The sequence below is a fragment of the Ursus americanus genome, chromosome 3 (assembly GCF_024610735.1).
Source record: "Ursus americanus isolate L20-20 chromosome 3, mUrsAme1.1.p, whole genome shotgun sequence".
Taxonomy (NCBI): domain Eukaryota; kingdom Metazoa; phylum Chordata; class Mammalia; order Carnivora; family Ursidae; genus Ursus; species Ursus americanus.
The window spans coordinates 12,310,282-12,327,952 of record NC_142129.1 but is presented as its reverse complement, the minus strand read 5'-3'; the positions used below and the strand labels follow the sequence as shown (position 1 = coordinate 12,327,952).

At 44.0% G+C, this 17,671-nt stretch overlaps 2 protein-coding genes across 2 annotated transcripts; both read right to left on the bottom strand.

Annotated features, from left to right (window-relative positions):
- Positions 1-1,302: 1,302 nt before the first annotated feature.
- On the bottom strand, positions 1,303-7,118 carry LOC148110336 (putative inactive serine protease 58). The gene is made up of 5 exons (XM_087860625.1): positions 7,079-7,118; positions 6,112-6,265; positions 4,318-4,568; positions 1,845-1,981; positions 1,303-1,452 (listed from the first exon to the last, which is right to left on the bottom strand). Exons 1-5 carry the CDS (start codon positions 7,116-7,118, stop codon positions 1,303-1,305), a joined length of 732 nt encoding a protein of 243 aa, XP_087716751.1.
- Positions 7,119-12,441: 5,323 nt separating this feature from the next.
- LOC123789549 (serine protease 1-like) lies at positions 12,442-17,398 on the bottom strand. The gene is made up of 5 exons (XM_045793629.2): positions 17,291-17,398; positions 14,788-14,947; positions 13,872-14,125; positions 13,226-13,362; positions 12,442-12,691 (listed from the first exon to the last, which is right to left on the bottom strand). Exons 1-5 carry the CDS (start codon positions 17,328-17,330, stop codon positions 12,542-12,544), a joined length of 741 nt encoding a protein of 246 aa, XP_045649585.1. The 5' UTR covers positions 17,331-17,398; the 3' UTR covers positions 12,442-12,541.
- Positions 17,399-17,671: the final 273 nt, after the last annotated feature.

Sequence of the window (17,671 nt, the reverse complement as noted above, 5' to 3'; positions counted from 1 at the left end):
TTACCCTTTTTAGTAGATGACCTCATATCCCACTGCCTCTCCCCTATTTGTGACTCCACGGCCTCTCACTCTGGGCCCATACTTTTAGGTGACTTGGAATCCTCTCAATTCCGTAATTTCAGGTGTCTTGGTCAGTGGGTCTAGGATGCTCTACGTCTCTGCATTCTATGCCAGTGTGAGAGAAGGCCTGAGCCTTGCTCAGAGCTCCTGCCACTATAGCACGGAGCTCTGCTGAAGTCTGCAACTACCAACCGTAAATACACAACTCCCCTCTTGTTATTGCCCAGACATTATCTAAGATCGAGATCTTCGCCTCCAGCTGTCTGCTAGACATGACCACCTTCGTGTCCTTCAAGGATCTCAAATATAACACACCCATCGCTCCTACTCATTACTGTGCTCTGAGCCTTAACCCAAGAAAACTTTGGCTCTCTGCATATTATGTTTGTGACCCACCATCTACACAGATGCCCAAGTCAGAAACCTGGGCGTTATTCCAGACACTTCTCTTCCTCTTTCTACTCACAGTCAATACATGTGAACTCTGCAGGCTCTGGTTCTTTAGTATTTCCCAGTTCAGGAGTTCGATGACTTTCTATTGCAGAGGTTTTAATGACACCCCCTCTGATTCCAACAGGATAAAAATCGAAATTCCTTCACCCAACAGGTCAGGCCTTCACAATCTAACCCTTGCTCACCTATAAATAATCATCCTTTATCATATCTGGTCTCTTCCTCTACAGACAATTTACTTTCTACCCTCCAGGATTATTTATTTAGATACATTTTCCAGAACGTGCCACATTTTTGTCTTTTCCGACTTACTTCACTGTTCCCTCAGATTTATAATATTCTCCCCTAATTTGTCTGCCTCGCTGGTGAAATGTCCCCTGGCTGTGACACCTGGAATGTTTTTTTTTTTTCTCTGCTGTCCTGAAGCTTATTTCTCACCTCCATTTTAACAAGAGTCATAAGGTGTTGTGATCGGCTGCTCGATGGCCAAGCATAGGTCATGTTCTCTCATGGATCCCGAGCATATGCAGTGTCTGCTAAGCAGCTGATAGCTCCATACTTTTTGAAAGGAATGAACCCATGGCGGGCACTTTGTTACGTTGTCCATCACGCTTGCAGTTAACGTATAAAGAGATCAGGGGTCACAGCATAAGTTCAAAGTGTCATTTTTTTTTTTACTGGATGTTTTCTATTTGGATTCTGTCCAAGAACAAGAAAGATCAAGACAGTTGTGAATTCAGTATAGAAATCATGAAGCTGTTGCCCCGGGGGGCAGAGGAACAGAGCGCCTCAGTGCGTACTAATAGTTTTCATGATCCATTTTGCATAGGGATGAACTTCTGTGAAGAACCCTTCACTTCCCAGAGTGACGCTTCCTTTGTCCCACGACAAGATTCCATGCAGCCTCCCATCACAGATGGCTGGAGCAGCTGAGACTTCCTGCCAGAGAGAGGGAACAGGAGATCAATGTTGCTTTGCCCTCGTGGAAAAATAACAAATCCCAAGATATGGCATATTACGGTCTCAGAGGCATCTAGAGGGCTAGACTCATTTTTCTTGAAAGGTAACAACCCTTTCTTCACATCCACCTAGATCTCACCTCTCTCAGTTCAAGCTTGAGCCCAACCTGAGTGCAAGCAGGAAGAGAAAGGACAAACAGTTCTACCCAGAACTGTAAAATGAGGGAAGGGGAATTAATGACCGACCCAAAGACCTGGGGGGAGAAGAAAGGGACTCCAGGCCTTTTGGATGAGCACCATTTGATTTTCCACAATCACCTCTCCTCTTCAGGGACCCCTTGCTATCTTTCTATCTGAAGAAAGGAAAGATACCTTGACTTTAGAGATGATGTTTAAAGGTTGTCCCACACACATGATGTGTACTGCCGTTCTCTGTCCTACCATATTCCTGCACTCATCGAAGGGTTGAGAAGGCCGGCTTATCCAAGTCAGGATGTCAGGGTCACTAACTGTGGGGAAAAAAAAAAACCAAATGAAGTCCACGGTTCCTCTGCTTGTCACACAGTCTTGTGATGGCTCCCTACTCTGTAAACACACTCCATCCTTCTTAGGGTTTCTCGCTCAGTATCTACGTCAGAGCAGCGGACTCAGAGCGTGACGTTCTCCTTACACCAGCCATCAGATCTGTCATTCTCCATCTCCTCTGCCTAATTTAGAAATCTTTGAAAACCCACCAGAAGATTATAAATGACCATGAAAACAGACACAAAGCCATCGTCCCTAAGAAATCTTTATACTTGGTATCTACTTCAACTTCTTCACATTTAATCATAAAGGGAGAAAACTATTTTTGATGCTTTTTCAATGAGATAGATTGTTTATACATGGATTATTTATAAGTGTGTGTATGTGTATGTGTAAGTATACATGTAGATCTCCTCCAAAGAAGTCAGAATCCTCAGCTCCCTCATTGCAATGGTTACTCTACCGTTAACCTCAGGATGCAAGGATTCTAACTAAGGGATTATATAATTCTAATCTCTGGTGGGGAGTGACAAGGAGGAAGGAAACAAAAAACTGATTAGAGATTGTTCAAACTAACCCAAGTGTTACTTACGGAGCAGGCTTTTTCTGATAGTGTAGCCAACCTAATGGCCTAAAACAGAAAGTGTCAACTCGGAAAAGAGAGAGGGGAGTTAGGTTCAGTTTTAAGTTTTTAAGTTTTTATGGGAGTTGAATTGGAATGTGTAGAAAGTAGCCAAGCATTTGAAATAATGAATTCCTAATAAATATTCAAACCCTTGCACCAAAGAGCTTACAGAATTAGTTTGTCACTATGATTCTGACATGCAGAACCTATGTGGTAAAACCTTTGTATGATTTTATTTTGTTTTCAAACAGTATGTAATAAATTACTTTTGCAATTACTTTGAATAAGACTTGCAAGTCAAGGATAAAAATCATAAGCTTCAATTTGTTCAGAAAATATATTCACTTAGATTCCCAGAAATGTTGCTTGTGGATTAAAAATGAAGTTGCCAAATCCTGAGAATATAAAACTTCCCCTTTTTATTTGTTTTTACAGGACAGATGGATTGTTCTGTGGCCATTGTTCTGCAGGGCTTTAAACCTGATTAATGTCATGACAATTGCCTCAGTGAACACAGTTTCATCAAGACAATCAATATCACTTTTTAAAGTCAGCCAATCAGACCCCATGCAATAAACATGCCTCAAAGTGCCAAGCAATGAACAACAACCATGCCCCTACAGATGTCAACCCCCTTAAGCTTCTGAAAGTCCTCCAGTCACTGTACCAAAAGCTTCCCCCAAACTCCATCTAGGCCCAGTACTCTGCTCTGCTCAGTAAGATGGGTGTCTGCTCAGCTTTGCTCTTCCTTACTATAATCATTAATCAATTTAGCTTTATCATTTCATTTCAGATATTGAGTGATGGCCCCATCATCCTTTGACAATCCCTAAAGAGAGTATGATGGGTTATTAGCAGCCACAGGAAGTAAAGACCCACCAATGGCCAACAAATGTGTAAGAAAGCAATGTCTTCCTAACGTGGCCTTGGTAAAACATGCTCCTGCAGAGACCAGACCCTCTCTGCCCCTGCCGATAGAGCTCAGAGGCTGGAGGCGTGTGTGCATGCAACAGGGTCGGTGGCCATTTTTCACAGAGGTGGGTCAGGCCAGAGAGACACCAACAGTATGTCATAAACACCCCCCCGGTGCAGGCCCTGGTATCTGCCTCTGAGGGGGAGCTTTTGGGTGAAGCAGTAGGTAGGTGTAAGAGTTGCACTCTGTGGGTGAAAGAGCTCCCTCAGCTACCCTCATCTCTCAGGGTCCACTTGAGTGAATCACCACCAACATACGTTGGGCTGTCTGTGGCAGGAGGCTGGAAGTGTCCTCTGTCACCTCACCATATGTTCTGTTTTGTTTTTCCCACTGCTGTTGGATGAATTGCTTGGGGGACTTTCAGCAGCTGTCAATGAGACAGTAAGCCAGCCTCCCACAGGATGCCTTGATACTGTTTTTAGAGTGAGGGCTCCTGGTTCCTCCACCATTATCTCAATTCAGTTCCCTGGACTTTGGTCTTGAATGTTCTAGAGATAGGACGGTTCCTGCCTGGTCCACTCATTGGTGTCAGATTGGCTGCCCTGTATCAGTCTCTGGATGATGTCGCTTGGCTTCCAATCTTGGTAGGATAAGGCCCTGGCAATAATCACTGTAGGGTCAAGATCATTACCTCATGGCAGCCATTCCCTTCAAGTACATCCCTCCACATTTTTCCCCAGCTCCAAAACCTCCTCAGGACGATCACAGAGTCAAACACTTACGGTTTTTGTATTCATTCCAAGTCCAGGTTGGGATAAAGCAGGAATCATTAAATGTTAAGGGCTCCATAGATATGGCGATGGTCCCCACGTGGGAGTCGAGTACAGCAGCCTTGGACAGTTTTATCAGCATCAGGTCATTCTCCAGAGACTGTGCCTTGAACTCAGGGGCGGGGATAATCAATGAGTAATTCCGTATCTGCTCTTTCTTATTTCTGATGCTGGGTTGATATACTCCCAGTCGGATTTTAACACTTTGGAAGAAAGAGGGCAGGGAGGTGGGAAAGAGCAGGTCACAGAACGTCAGAACGGCCACAAATGTCAGAAGTGACCTTCCCAAATCATTTTCACTTTCTCATACCTGGGAACTGAAGTGACCTGCTCTGGTTTGTCAAATTGTACTAGTACTAGTTTATGGTTGTATTAGGGTCTAGAGTTGGTGTATATATAAAATCTGGCATGTATCTGCACAGTCTAGTTTTATTACTGTTACTAAGAATTGGAAAATCTGAATAGGCGGGTAATAGAGATGTGTCTACACCACATTCTCTCAAACAGCCCTTGAGCGAGTGTATCATACCCTTCACTTCTGGATATTCTTAGGTCCCTCCGAGTCTCTCTCAAGCCCATGTCACTATATCTACACTGCCCTGCCTTCTTTGTCATTGGTCCCCAAGGCTCTTAGTCTATCAGGATTCCCATTATGATTTTCCATTATATTTCCTGGACACATTCAAACACACCCACTCCATCACCAGGAGTCCAGTCATGCCACAGATACGAGTGCCAATTCCTGCCAAAAACAATTCATGCACTAGATCTGGCTAAGAAAAGAACATCGAGTTTTCCAATTCCCATTCTTGGGGGGGATGAATTATCTTTCCTCTGTATGTCTTATCCTGTGTCGAGCAGGACGTACATCTGTGTTCGAATAAATGGTCTTGAATGACCAGGTGGCTGAGAGCTCTGAGTTTGAAATGAGCTTGAATTGGTCTGCTCCTTCCTGTAGACTCCTGAAACTCTGAATAGGTCCCAGTCACACAGCACGTTCTCATGCAGTTACAGCAGGGATGAAGGTTTATGAGGGAGAGCAGGATTTTGTGCGGTGCCCCCTTGTCCTTCTCCTGCTACCTGTATCCTGTGGCTTCTGCCTGATTCTTCCCCTCACCCTGTGGCCATTCCCCTACTCACTGCAGGCCACACTGGTCTTCGAGTTGGCCAAATACCTTCACTACTTCCGGGACTCTATGTACCCTGTCCCCTCTGCCTGGAATGTTCCCCAGGCTTTGTGCATTCAGCCGCCTCCTCGTCTTCCTGTTGGTCTTCTCTCTTCAAAGAGGCCTGACATGACCACCCTAACTAAAGCAGATCTCTGGTTTCATTCCTATATGTTACAGCTTGCCACTCTTCTGGTGTTTTATTTTTGGGTGTTTATTTGTTTTGGCTTACGTCCTATACTGGAATGTAAGCTTCAGGAGAGAAAATTTATTTCTATCTTGTTCCCTTGATCTCTGCTCAGTGCATTAAACAGTTCCTAGCACATAGTAAATGCCCAATAATATGTTGAATGAATGAATGTTATTTATTCTCCATGAGAGGGTCTCCTGACACCTTCCTATCCATCTCCTCTTAATCCGCCCAAATGGGTATTATTTTTCCTATTGGGAAGGAGATCCTTTCTCTTCCCTGGTCTTCTAGTTCCCCTAGGATGTCATTATGACTTGCTGGGATACCCCACCAGAGCTTCTTAAGTTTAAACAGATCCCTCCCTGCTCCCAGGAGCAAAGCAATACTTACGGTAAGGGGCAGTGGGCAGCCGTCAGTACCCACTCAGGATGAATTAGAGACCCCACACAGGGTTCTGACCTGGACTGCAGATAGACCATGTAAGGAATAGTAAAATCTTCTGGTAGATTCAGGTCATCTTTAGAATCTCTGGCCAGAGCAACTCCTAAAGAATTGATGGGGTCACAGGTGGAAAGAGAATCAAACAAGGTGAGAGGCAAGAGTTGGCTAGGGTAGTTTTTTCCAAGCTAAGGGTTTTCAAGATAATACCAGGGACTACAAATTATTTTAAACATCTTTTTAAAAATCAGAGGGTATCATACATGTCACCAAAGCTATACGTGTTAGGGACATTGACACATGTCTTTGCTTGAGATGGAAATATATTAAAATTCTGTGAAACTAACACATGGGAGGATCAGAAACCCTGTTTGGCCATGTGGTATATTACAAAGATGGGGGGGAAATGAATTATTCCTTTCAAGCCATCGTTTATTTTGCAAAACATTATTTTTAATTAACTTTTGCCAACTAAACATGGAAGTCATAATTACATACCACCTAACTTTGGCAATCAGAAGGATGGAAAGGCTTGAGGCAGGGCCATAGGGCTTCTAGTGCACCCAGCCCACCTGCCTTCCCTGCCCACTCCTCTGGGCCCACCTGCTCAGACAGAGGGAAGCATGGCTGGCCGGGAAAAGCGACAGTCTAGAGAATCAATCTAGAGTCTCAGGAGAGAGGGGGGCACTACTGTGATGTAGCCCAGCATGCCCGCAGGCCTCAAAGGGACTGTGAGAGCACCCCGATGGGATAAGTCAGCAGGGGGAGGGGTTCTTTTGTTTCCTTCAACAGTTAATTGAAGGAAATGCTCACCCCTTCCTGTGTCTTCAGTTGTGGCTGCCTGCACCCCCTTCTGACCCTCCCCACCCTCCTCTGCACCACCCTATCCCTCTCCAGGAGACCAAGGCCAGCTGCTCACCAGCTGTGCTCAGAAGAGTAAAGATGAGACAGGGCTTCATGGCAGGCAGCGATCTTGCTAGAAGCACACTAGTTGAATCAAGCCGTGAGGCGTCCCAGTCTTTAGTCCAAGTGTCCTCGGCCAGGACAGCTGGACCGAAGCGTTAATTGGGGCTTAGAGAGAGAAGCAAGGTCTTACAGCAGTCTTGAGACTAGTGCCGCTCAAAACCCAATTATACAAGGCCCAGCTTGGCGCTGTCTCTCATGCAGGGTGGAAAAGGAAGCAGCAGACCAATTCAAGCCCCTGATGCCTCTTCTCTAATCCCATATATCTCAGGAGTCCTGATGTATCTGCTGACATTTCTCCTCCCCTCTCTGTGACATGGCCTTTCTTTGTTATCCCCTCCTCCCTTTGTGACTGTGTCCCCCCTCTCTCTGCCCTCACTTGCCATCTCCCTTCTTCTAAAGGGTCCCTCTGTGATTCTCAGAGACTCACCAAATATTCAGATATGAAATGAATTGCATAAATCATCCCCTGTCCCCCATTTTCCTGATGAGGGTGCTGTGATCCTCATGGAAGTTGTTGGCAAAGTCAGGACTCAGAACTGAATCTCTGACATGTTGAACTTTATCTGAGCCCTGTGCTCCCAGAAAACAGTGACTGTTAGAAATCCTCGGAATTTTGTGTTCAGGGAAATGGCCACAAAGAACTACCTTCCACACAGAAGTTACTAGAGATTTTGTCCACCATTCTCACGGCTCCCATAGAACTCAGGACGACTCTCTTGTTTACCTGTGACAAGACCCAACACAGACCTTTCCCCTTGTACTTGCACCTTGCTGAGGTGGCCGGAACAGACCCTCCCAACTCCCTGGTCTTTTTTTTTTTTTTTTTTTTTTTTTTAAGATTGTATTTAGTTATTTGACAGAGAGAGAGACAGCGACAGAGGGAACACAAGCAGGGCGAGTGGGGGAGGAAGAAATGGGCTCCCAGCGGAGGAACCTGATGCGGGGCTCCATCCCAGGATTCTGGGATCACTCCCTGAGCCGAAGGCAGACACTTAATGACTGAGCCACCCAGGTGCCCCCCAACTCCCTGTTCTTTGTCTCATGAATGATTAGCAAAGCTTAGAATTCCTTTTTCCCCTGAAACTGGCTAAACACAGAGAAAACACTTTTTGTTCACCTGAGAAGTCCCCTGACTGCAACACAATTGTTTTTCTCAACTGCAAATCTCCCACCTGTAACATGATTATTTCTCCTCATAGAAGTGTTAAGGCAAAACCATCCTGCTGAGACACTCTGATCTTTGGATCTGGGGAGCTCTTACTGCAATGGTCTGAATAAAATCAATCTTCTTACTTGTTCAGTTTTTGTCCTTGACACTGATTACTCTTCAATGCACTACACTCCTGTTTATAAGTTAGTCTTTCATGAGAACTTCTTGAATGCCCCCTATATGAGAAAAAAATATTTAACAAAGGGTTATCTATCCTATGTATCAAAAAATATTGACACAAGGAGCTAAGCTTCTATGGGCAGATATCGCTTTATTTTACAGGGTATGAAAGGTCATAACCACGAGGCGGACAGCTGAGAGTCATCCCAGAGTTTTCAGGAGCAAGTGGTAAGTATGTGAACTCATCTGTTCCTATGATTAGCCATAACAAGAAAAAAACACTTTTTTCTCTAGGCAGTTGTTCGTAATCTCAGATTGTTACCTCTTTATATATGTCCTTATTCTTGCTCCAAAGATACCATGGCTTCCTGGATCTTCTGAATTATGAATTAGGTATTTATGTGTAGTAAATACATGTTAGTGCGGATATCTCTTCTGACTCTACAAAGTGGCTTTTTATTTTTAATTGTAGTATGTTTTCATAGGTCTTTTTAAAAAAAGATTTATTTATATAAGAGTGAGAGAGAGAGAGAGAACATGAGAGGGAAAGGGGCAGAAGGAGATGGTGGGAGAGAGAATCCTCAAACAGACTCCCTGCTAAACCCCATGAGGGGCTCCATCCCAAGACGCTGAGAGCGTGACCTAAGCCGAAGTAATGTCGCCCAGTTAACCACCTGAGCCACCTGGGCCCTGTTTTCATAGGTCTTTTTATGTGTTTCTCTGATTCCACGGTTGATCCTTGAACAACATGAGTTTAAACTGCATGGGCGCATTATTTGTGGACTTCTTACAGTACAGAACTGCAAATGTATTTTTTTTCCTTATGGTTTTCTTAATACCATTTTATCTCTCCTTTACTTGGTTGTAAGAATAGAGAATGGAGCACATGTACCAAGTATGTGTGAATCAGCTGTTTGCGTGACCAGTAAGGCCTCTGGCCTACAGTGCGCTATTCGTACTTAAGTTCTGGGGGAGTCACAGATTATCCGAGGGTTTTTGACTCTGCAGGGTGTTGGTGCCCCGACCTTCATGTTGTTCAAAGGTCCACTGGACTTTAGAAGCAGGTCTGTGCTTTCCAGTCACCCACTCCTTTATGCAGTTTGCTTTTCCTGCAGCGTTTGCGTGGGTCAGCAGTACAGTCTATAGTCTCTGTTTGTTTCCTGTCTACCAGGGAGAATATATATGCCCTGGAGGTAGGGTTTCGCCTGTTTTCTTCTGCTGTATCTTCAGTGCATAAAACAGGGTCGGCACACTGTAGGTCTTCAGTAAGTGTTCGTTGAGTAAGTGCTTGAATAAATGAATAGACTAGTTACATTGTCTCCACTGAGGGACAGGCCAGGTTTATTTAAACAATCCTCTGTTAAATGGATATTTGAGTTGTTTCTGGATTTTCAGGATTTCGTACACACTATATCGGTAAGCAGTCTAGACTACTCTAGTGGAGATTGTGGCTGCCTCCTTTCGATCTACTCGTCCTTCTCTTGGTGACTATCCTGATAAGTACTCAGTTAACCAAACATGTACCATGTAGGCCAAATTTCTTGCAGAATGAAAAGCCCAGCCCTTGCTCTGCCGCTATGCCATGTCACTTCATTGTAATTTAGCATAATCCCCTTAGATTATTGGCTCAGGGTGTGCAAGTGACCAAATTCAGTTAAAGACACACAATATGATGTCTGCCAGGGGCATCTGGGAAAGAAGCTGTCTAGATCTGTGGGGAGCAACTTTATCTCTCTCCCTGGATACAGACAAGGGAGAGTAGGGCCCCGAGGGCCATTTCGATCACAAGGTTTTATTCCTAGAATAAACTGACCCTAATGAGAGTAATGACAGTAATGCACGGGGAAGAGGCAGGAATAAGTTGGATCCTTGACATTTTTGCATTGCTGTGTCAAAACGTCCTTGAAACCCTCCGCATTTCTAAGCTTCCATATGAATTGGATATTCTATTCCTTGCAACCGAATGACTTCTAAATGCTACACTCCCATTGATACCTTGTTTCTGTTTTTATATGCATGTTGTAATAGGGTAGAGTTCTGGAAGTGAAGTTGCTGGGTCAAAGGGCATACAGATTTTACATTTTAATATAAATTACAAATTACAAAGAGTCAGATTTTAAAACGTCAAGAGGCAGAAAGTGACAAGAGAGGCTAAAAGGAACTATTGAATGGTATCAAGATATAGGATTTGTTTGTTTCTTTAATACTTTTCATTGGGCCTGCACTGATCGCTCATCTTTCATCTATGTCAGATAGCCTGCCAGGTCTCTGAGGTCTCTGAATCTGCCCTCAAACTGTGCTGAGGTGGGTAGGGGGATATCAGTGGTGGTGCTGGGGTGGAATAGAAAGCATTCAGAGGAAACAGGAGAATCATTAAGCTCATTTGTCTCTGTAGAAAAGCCTGAGACGTTTAGCCAACGTAGAACTAAAGCTACCCGTTTTAACAAAGAAGAGTTATATATGAAATTAACTTAGGCTCTATGCAAGCATGAACGCAACTCAATGAGAACTAAGGCAGTAAGTCAGCACAGCTTAGTTACGACCAAATATTTAAGAGCCTTGAATGCAAGGAAAAGGAAATTGGGCTCCATCCTGGTGACATTGACAAGGCGATATCAAGGGCTCAGGATTGCTCCCTATGAATGTGCCATCCAGAGTTACAAAGAAATAGACATTTGGTAATGGGGGTGTACCTTCCCATACTTTCCTCTTCTAAGATACCCACTTTGGACTGCATGTTTGTGTCCCCCCAGCAAGTGTATGTGCTCAAACCCGAATCCTAGGTGGGATGGTATTAGGAGGTAGGGCCTTTGCAAGGTCTAGATAAGGTCATAAAGGTGGAGTCCCCATGATGGGATTAGTGTCCTTATAAGAAGAGACTAGAGCCCTCTCTCTGCCATGTGGGGACACAGTGAGAAGGCCACTATCTACAAGCCAGGAAGTGGGCCCCCACTATTTCAATGGCAACTTGATCTTGGACTTTCCAGCCTCCAGAACCATGAGAAATTAGTTTGTGGTTTAAGCCACCTAGTCTATGGGATTTTTGTTATAGCAATCTAAACTGACTAAGACAATATCCCTCCTTCACCTTATTACTGAGGATGGGAATATTTCCCCCTCAAATCTCCTCCACCTGCTCCAATGTTGCCACACTCAGAACCCATGATGTCTTTTTCCTGCATCCATACCAGATATGCCCAGGAATCATGTGCTGGGACCTGTACTCGAAACCAACTCTGTAGCCCAGTCTTCTATGAACTCGGTGTAATAGATCTATTTTCTGCAAAGGTACTTGCATTTGCACTTCCTTTTTCCTATAGTTTAAAACACCATGTGATTTGGGCTGAGATTTAATATTTAATATTTAATAATTTGGGCTGGGGGACTCTGGTGGAAGAGGGGTACAGATTGCCTGTGGACATCGAGGCTGCTACAGCAATACAACCCCAGTGGGAAAACCAGAAAGATCTTAGAGAACTGGAACATACAGGTCAGTAAAACCTTGGAGAATGCAGGAAATTGGAGATTTGTAAAAATTTCTTCACCTGGTGGTTTCCCTCATCTAGCCTCACAGAGTTTCAGATAGGTTAGAGCACAGAAGGAGACCATGGTGTCACAGCCCTGGCAATGCCTCGGGATTCAGGACAACTAGAGCTTGGTCTCCCCCTCGCTATGAGTTTGGGGAAAGACTTTGGGCAGTTGATTTTCACATTCTGCACCTTGGTGTCATCATCTGTTCAAAAATGTGACGGTAACATTGACCTCTAAGCTTATCCCTGCTTATATCCTCAATGCCCCACACAGAGCCTTACAGATAGTGGGTGGTCGGGAAATTCATTTTGATCAGGCTGAATGAATCACAACATAATCTCTCCAATTCTATCCTCGTGTAATTGTTCAATTCTATGTCCACCCTCTTACTCCACAGCCTGTTTGAAGAGAAAGTTCATAAATACTAAGTAAGGACAGTTCTTGGACACATGTGATGTGGAACAAAATGTTTTTATTTAGATACTGTTGTCAGATATGCGTGGAAGGTGAACGTGACTAGTAGGTTGGTGCATGGAGGTGCACGTGCTTACATGCCTAGTTGGCAGCGATGGTCTCCTGAATCCAGCTCACGTAGTTGCAGACCTTGGTGTAGACACCAGGCTTCCCTTTTTGAGCACAGCCAATACCCCAGGAGACAATGCCCTGAAGCTCTCCGTTGCAGACCACAGGCCCACCAGAGTCACCCTGCGCAACAAGGAAGAGACAGTAAGAACTCCCAACTATGCCAAGATGCGAGAAAGGCTCAGTGTTGTTTCTCCATTACCCTGGGTCCATTTTCCTAGGTTGCTGATTCTCCAGGCATTACCTTCCCTTTGCCCTGGAAATCCAATTCTCAATCTCTGACTGAATATCTCTCCTTTTCGTCCCTCCTCAGAGCTCCTGCTCTGGTCTTAGTTGAAGCCATGCAAGGCCAAGAAGGGATGAGGACTGTGAGTGCAATGCCGCCCAGCTAGCCCTGCTGATTTCAGAAGCTTCCTTCTACAATATACCTGCTCAGCAGGGCGCCTGACTGTCCTGTTTGCACAACATCTCCTGTGTATCTTTTTACTCTTGGCCCTGGCTATTAATGTCTCAAAAAGAAAATTTATCACTGATCCCAAATATATCCATGGTCCCTTATAATCCACCCCAGAGACAGCTTTCCAATCCGTATTTTGAGAAAGGGAACTATGGTGGAAGTGCATGAAGCTCGGCTGGAAGGAGTACAAGGAAACTGACCTGGCAAGAGTCCTTTCCACCCTGCAGGTAGCCCAGACAGATCATGTTGCTGGTGATCCTGCCAGGGTAGGCACTGCGGCAACTGCTGTCAGAGAGGATGGGGGCTTGAAGACACTGCAGGACATCAGGAAACTGCTCTGATGGGTGCAAGAGTAAAAATGGAAGAACATTACCCACAGGATTCCTGGAGTTTTTTTCCGGATCTTCCCCCCATCCTTCCCTACTCTCTCAGATTGCCAGTAACTTCTATTTTGGAAGAACAACCGTTATCTGCAAAGTCTTCCCAACAGTTTTAATCAACAAGTTGTTCTCTCTGACTTAGTATCAGTGACTACAGGTAAATCTAGACACTATTTCCCAAGCAGCTCTCTACTTTAGGCAGCACCAAATCCCTCTGTTCTGTCTACCTCCTCAGTTTCTACTTCTTTGCAAATCACTAATCACACTTCAACTGAATATCTGCTACCATTAGCATAGCTCATTTTTGTTGAGTTTTCCAGCAAAGGAATCTTCCTGAGATTCCGGATACTCACAAACTATCCTCTGGGAACCTTGCCTTGAGTGACAATTTGGACTAACCGACCCTCAACATGTCTTTCACTTCTAGGATTTCCAGCCTTGGTGCTTTTGTTCAGGTGACACTTACCCCCGGTGCTCTGGGTATTCCCCCAGCCAGAGATGAGGCACTGGGTACCAGCAGCCGCACAGGATGTTGGCAGAGAGATAGCAGTCACTCGAGAGTTGAGGGTGGCGGGTGAGCTCAGTTTAATCAGCATGATGTCATTATCAAAAAATTGTGGGTTGTATTTGGGGTGCAGGATGACCTTGGCCGGATTGATGAATTGCTCGCCACCCTCAGGGACTGCGATGTTGTGTTCTCCCAGATGAACCTGGATTCGGCTGGTAAAGGATATAAAGTTCCTTCAGGACCAACTTGCACTTTTCCCCTTTCCCAGTTCGCCCCAGTCATGAGCATCAGCACGAACAGCATCCCCTGCAAGCATCTCCACATGCAGGTAATTGTGCACTTAAGGCAGCCCTACCAGACCTGGCGCAGGTGAGAGTAACTCTAGGGGGGTGCCCTACCCCTACAGACTCAAGCCCACCATCTTGCTAGAAAGTTAGATACGTTTAGTTCCCATGACTAAGTGATGCCAATAAAAGGGTGGGAGGTGACACAGGAATTGGTGGTGACTGCTCAGCACCTGCTACTCCCCCTGGTTGGGATTACCCATGACTGTAGGGAGTCGTGGCAGGAATCAGAGACATGACAGAATTTTAAGGGGGCAGAATGAATTGTGTTATTTTTAATGTTGTTCTGGAAGCTTCGTGTGGGTTATTACCTTCATATGCCATTTTTTTCCTGGTTGAGCTATCATGATTACCTTTCCATGTAAAATCCCCTCAGTGCATCATTCAGTGCCCGGGGGGAATGATGAGGCTCCTAGAATCTGAATGCTCGCCCCTCAAGCATAACTGTGCAGTGTACCCTGATTGTGCTTTGGCAGGGCTGGGCCATGGGTTGATCTGAGAGAACAGGGATGTGAGGATTGGTCACTTACGACTTGTAGCAGTGAGCCGCAGATACCACCCACTGGGAATTGATGAGGGAGCCGCCACAGAAGCGGTCACCCAAATTCAGAAACACCTGGTAGGGTACAGAATTCTTCTGACAGGTGTAACCCCCAATGATCTTGTCATCATCATCAATGGGGAAAGCAACTGACAGGGAAAAGTTGGAAACAATCAGTTAAACAGATCAGATTCATTTTGGAATTTCTACTTACTGCTGTTTTTGCAGATGAACTAGAAAAGAGAAGATAATGTTTTCTTGTCTCACATAATCAGGAAATGATGTAATTTTTACATGACTTTTCCAAAATTTTATTAGCCCATACCTTTAACACATACCCTACTTATACTATTATAAGTATCTAATTTTTTAATTTATGCTTTAAACTTGATAAATATACTGTTTTTAACATATGCACCCCACCTATGCACACACACACACACACACAAACACACACCTTGATCAGAGACTCTTTATGTAATAAATTCCCTCAACAGTACTATCTAAGGGTTAAAAAAATATTTTTTTAAAGATATTATTTATTTATTTGACACAGAGAGAGGCAGCGAGAGAGGGAACACAAGCAGGGGGAGTGGGAGAGGGAGAAGCAGGCTTCCCACTGAGCAGGGAGCCCAATGTGGGGCTCTATCCCAGAACGCTGGGATCATGACCTGAGCCAAAGGCAGATGCTTAGCGACTTAGCCACCCAGGCTTCCCTAAAGAATATTTTTTACACAAAACGTTGCTCAGCAGTTATGCAAACAGGTGTTCAATAAAGCTTTGCAGTAATCATACTTTTGTTTAATTACAGTAGTTGGACTAGGAAAGATATCCTCATGACGTAACGCAAAGGAAGCTATTGGAAGCCACCTAAGAATGTTCTAGCCTAGAAGGAATTGGGAGTTTTGTACTCTTATTTTTTTTTTTAAGATTTATTTATTTATTTATTTGACAGGATAGAGACAGCCAGCGAGAGAGGGAACACAGGCAGGAGGAGTGGGAGAGGAAGAAGCAGGCTCATAGCGGAGGAGCCTGATTTGGGGCTCGATGCCGGAACGCAGGGATCACGCCCTGAGCTGAAGGCAGACGCTTAACCGCTGTGCCACCCAGGCGCCCCGGGAGTTTTGTACTCTTGTTCCCCCAATTTCTATTTTGATCTGGCCTTAAATTTTCATGACATAATTTCATAGAACATTATACGCTTTCCTTATCCAATCTTTCCCTTATCTCAATTTTCTTTCCAACATTTTAAAATTTATTCAGCATTCTGAAGTCTGCCCACTGATTTATTAAGATTTTCGATGGCTCCCAAAGTCTATGATTATATTATATGTACCCTATTCAATTATTTTCAAGTAATTTTGAGAAAGACATTTCCAGATGTAGAGATTAATGTATTGAATTCATACCCGTCCAATTCGGGAAAGTTTAATAGTAAGGTCTGTATAAAATTTGGTAGTATAAAAAACACAAATAGACATTTTTCTTTCTTTTGATGATTAAATGATACATTACATTACATCAGAGAGACTTCATTAGCAAAGATGTTGTAAAATCAGCCCATAGCTTTTATACACGGAAATGAAGTACCTTCACTTTTGAAGATCCTTATGGAGATGCCCATCCGAGTAGAGGAGATGTGGGCTCTGACCCTCTTAGAGTCTTCAATGAGCCCAAACTAGTCACTAGTCCCAATTTTCACTGCCAATGATTAATTCCAAATGCTTATAGAGGTCATTAATGTTCACTACCCTTTCCTTTTCTCTCTTTCTCCATAGATTTTACCTTGAAGCGCAGGGCACTTTCTGCCTCTTAATACTTTCTGCACTAACTACACTTGCTCACTACCATCTTTCCCAACAAGTGAGATTTAATTGTGTATAGACATTTGTAGGACTGTAGTTCCCCCCCCCCATTGTGGTTTTGTTTACCTAGGTTAACCAGAGTCAGGAAGCAGACTATCCATTTTCTGATATATCCTCCAAAGGTCATTACTAGCCTAACACTACGTCGAAATGCCTATGTCATTCACCCCACTTCATCTCATCAGGTAAGCGTTTTCTCATCTCACATCATCACAAGAAAGGTGAGTTCAGTAAAATAACATATTTTGAGAGAGAGAGAGACAGAAGAGCATAGTCACATAACTTTTATTACACTACATTGTTAGGATTTTGTTGTTCTATGTCATTATTAGTTATATTGATAATCCCTTACTGTGCCTTATTTGTAAATTAAACTTTATCATGGGTATGTATATGTGGGGGGAAATAGTATATATGGGTTCAGTACTATCTGTGGCTTCAGGCATCTACTGGCAGTGGATGAGGCTGCCACAGAAAAGAGGGACTACTATAGACACTGTCGTTTCCAAATTTTAAGCACCTTGAGTACAGAGATTCTATTCAGCATTCATTGTTGTCTTTCAGAGTATAAAGTGAAAACAAATACATCATGGACACCCACAGATCCATTTATTATTATAAGCTCACCAGCAGCTCCCAGCAGGGCAAGGAAGATGAAGGTCTTCATGGTTGCTCCCTGGATTTGGACTGGGGAGTTCCATGAACGTCTCTCATCCACAGCTATTTATACCTCCGGGTTTGACATTGACACCCATGGCCATGGGTGCCCGAAAAGTGATTTTACTGGAAACTCACTAATCCAAATTTAGAATTCATTTCTGTGCCAAATAGAATTCAGCATCAGATTTAAACATTAGCTTTTGTCTACTTTTCCAGAAGGTTATGGGAATGGAAGTAATAAACTCACCTGGTGCTATTTGTTTCCCATAATAGAAAAGTAAGTTGGAGTAAAGTCGTGGAAGAGGGCTACGGGTGTCCTATTTTCCACACAAAAAACTTAGGTACTTA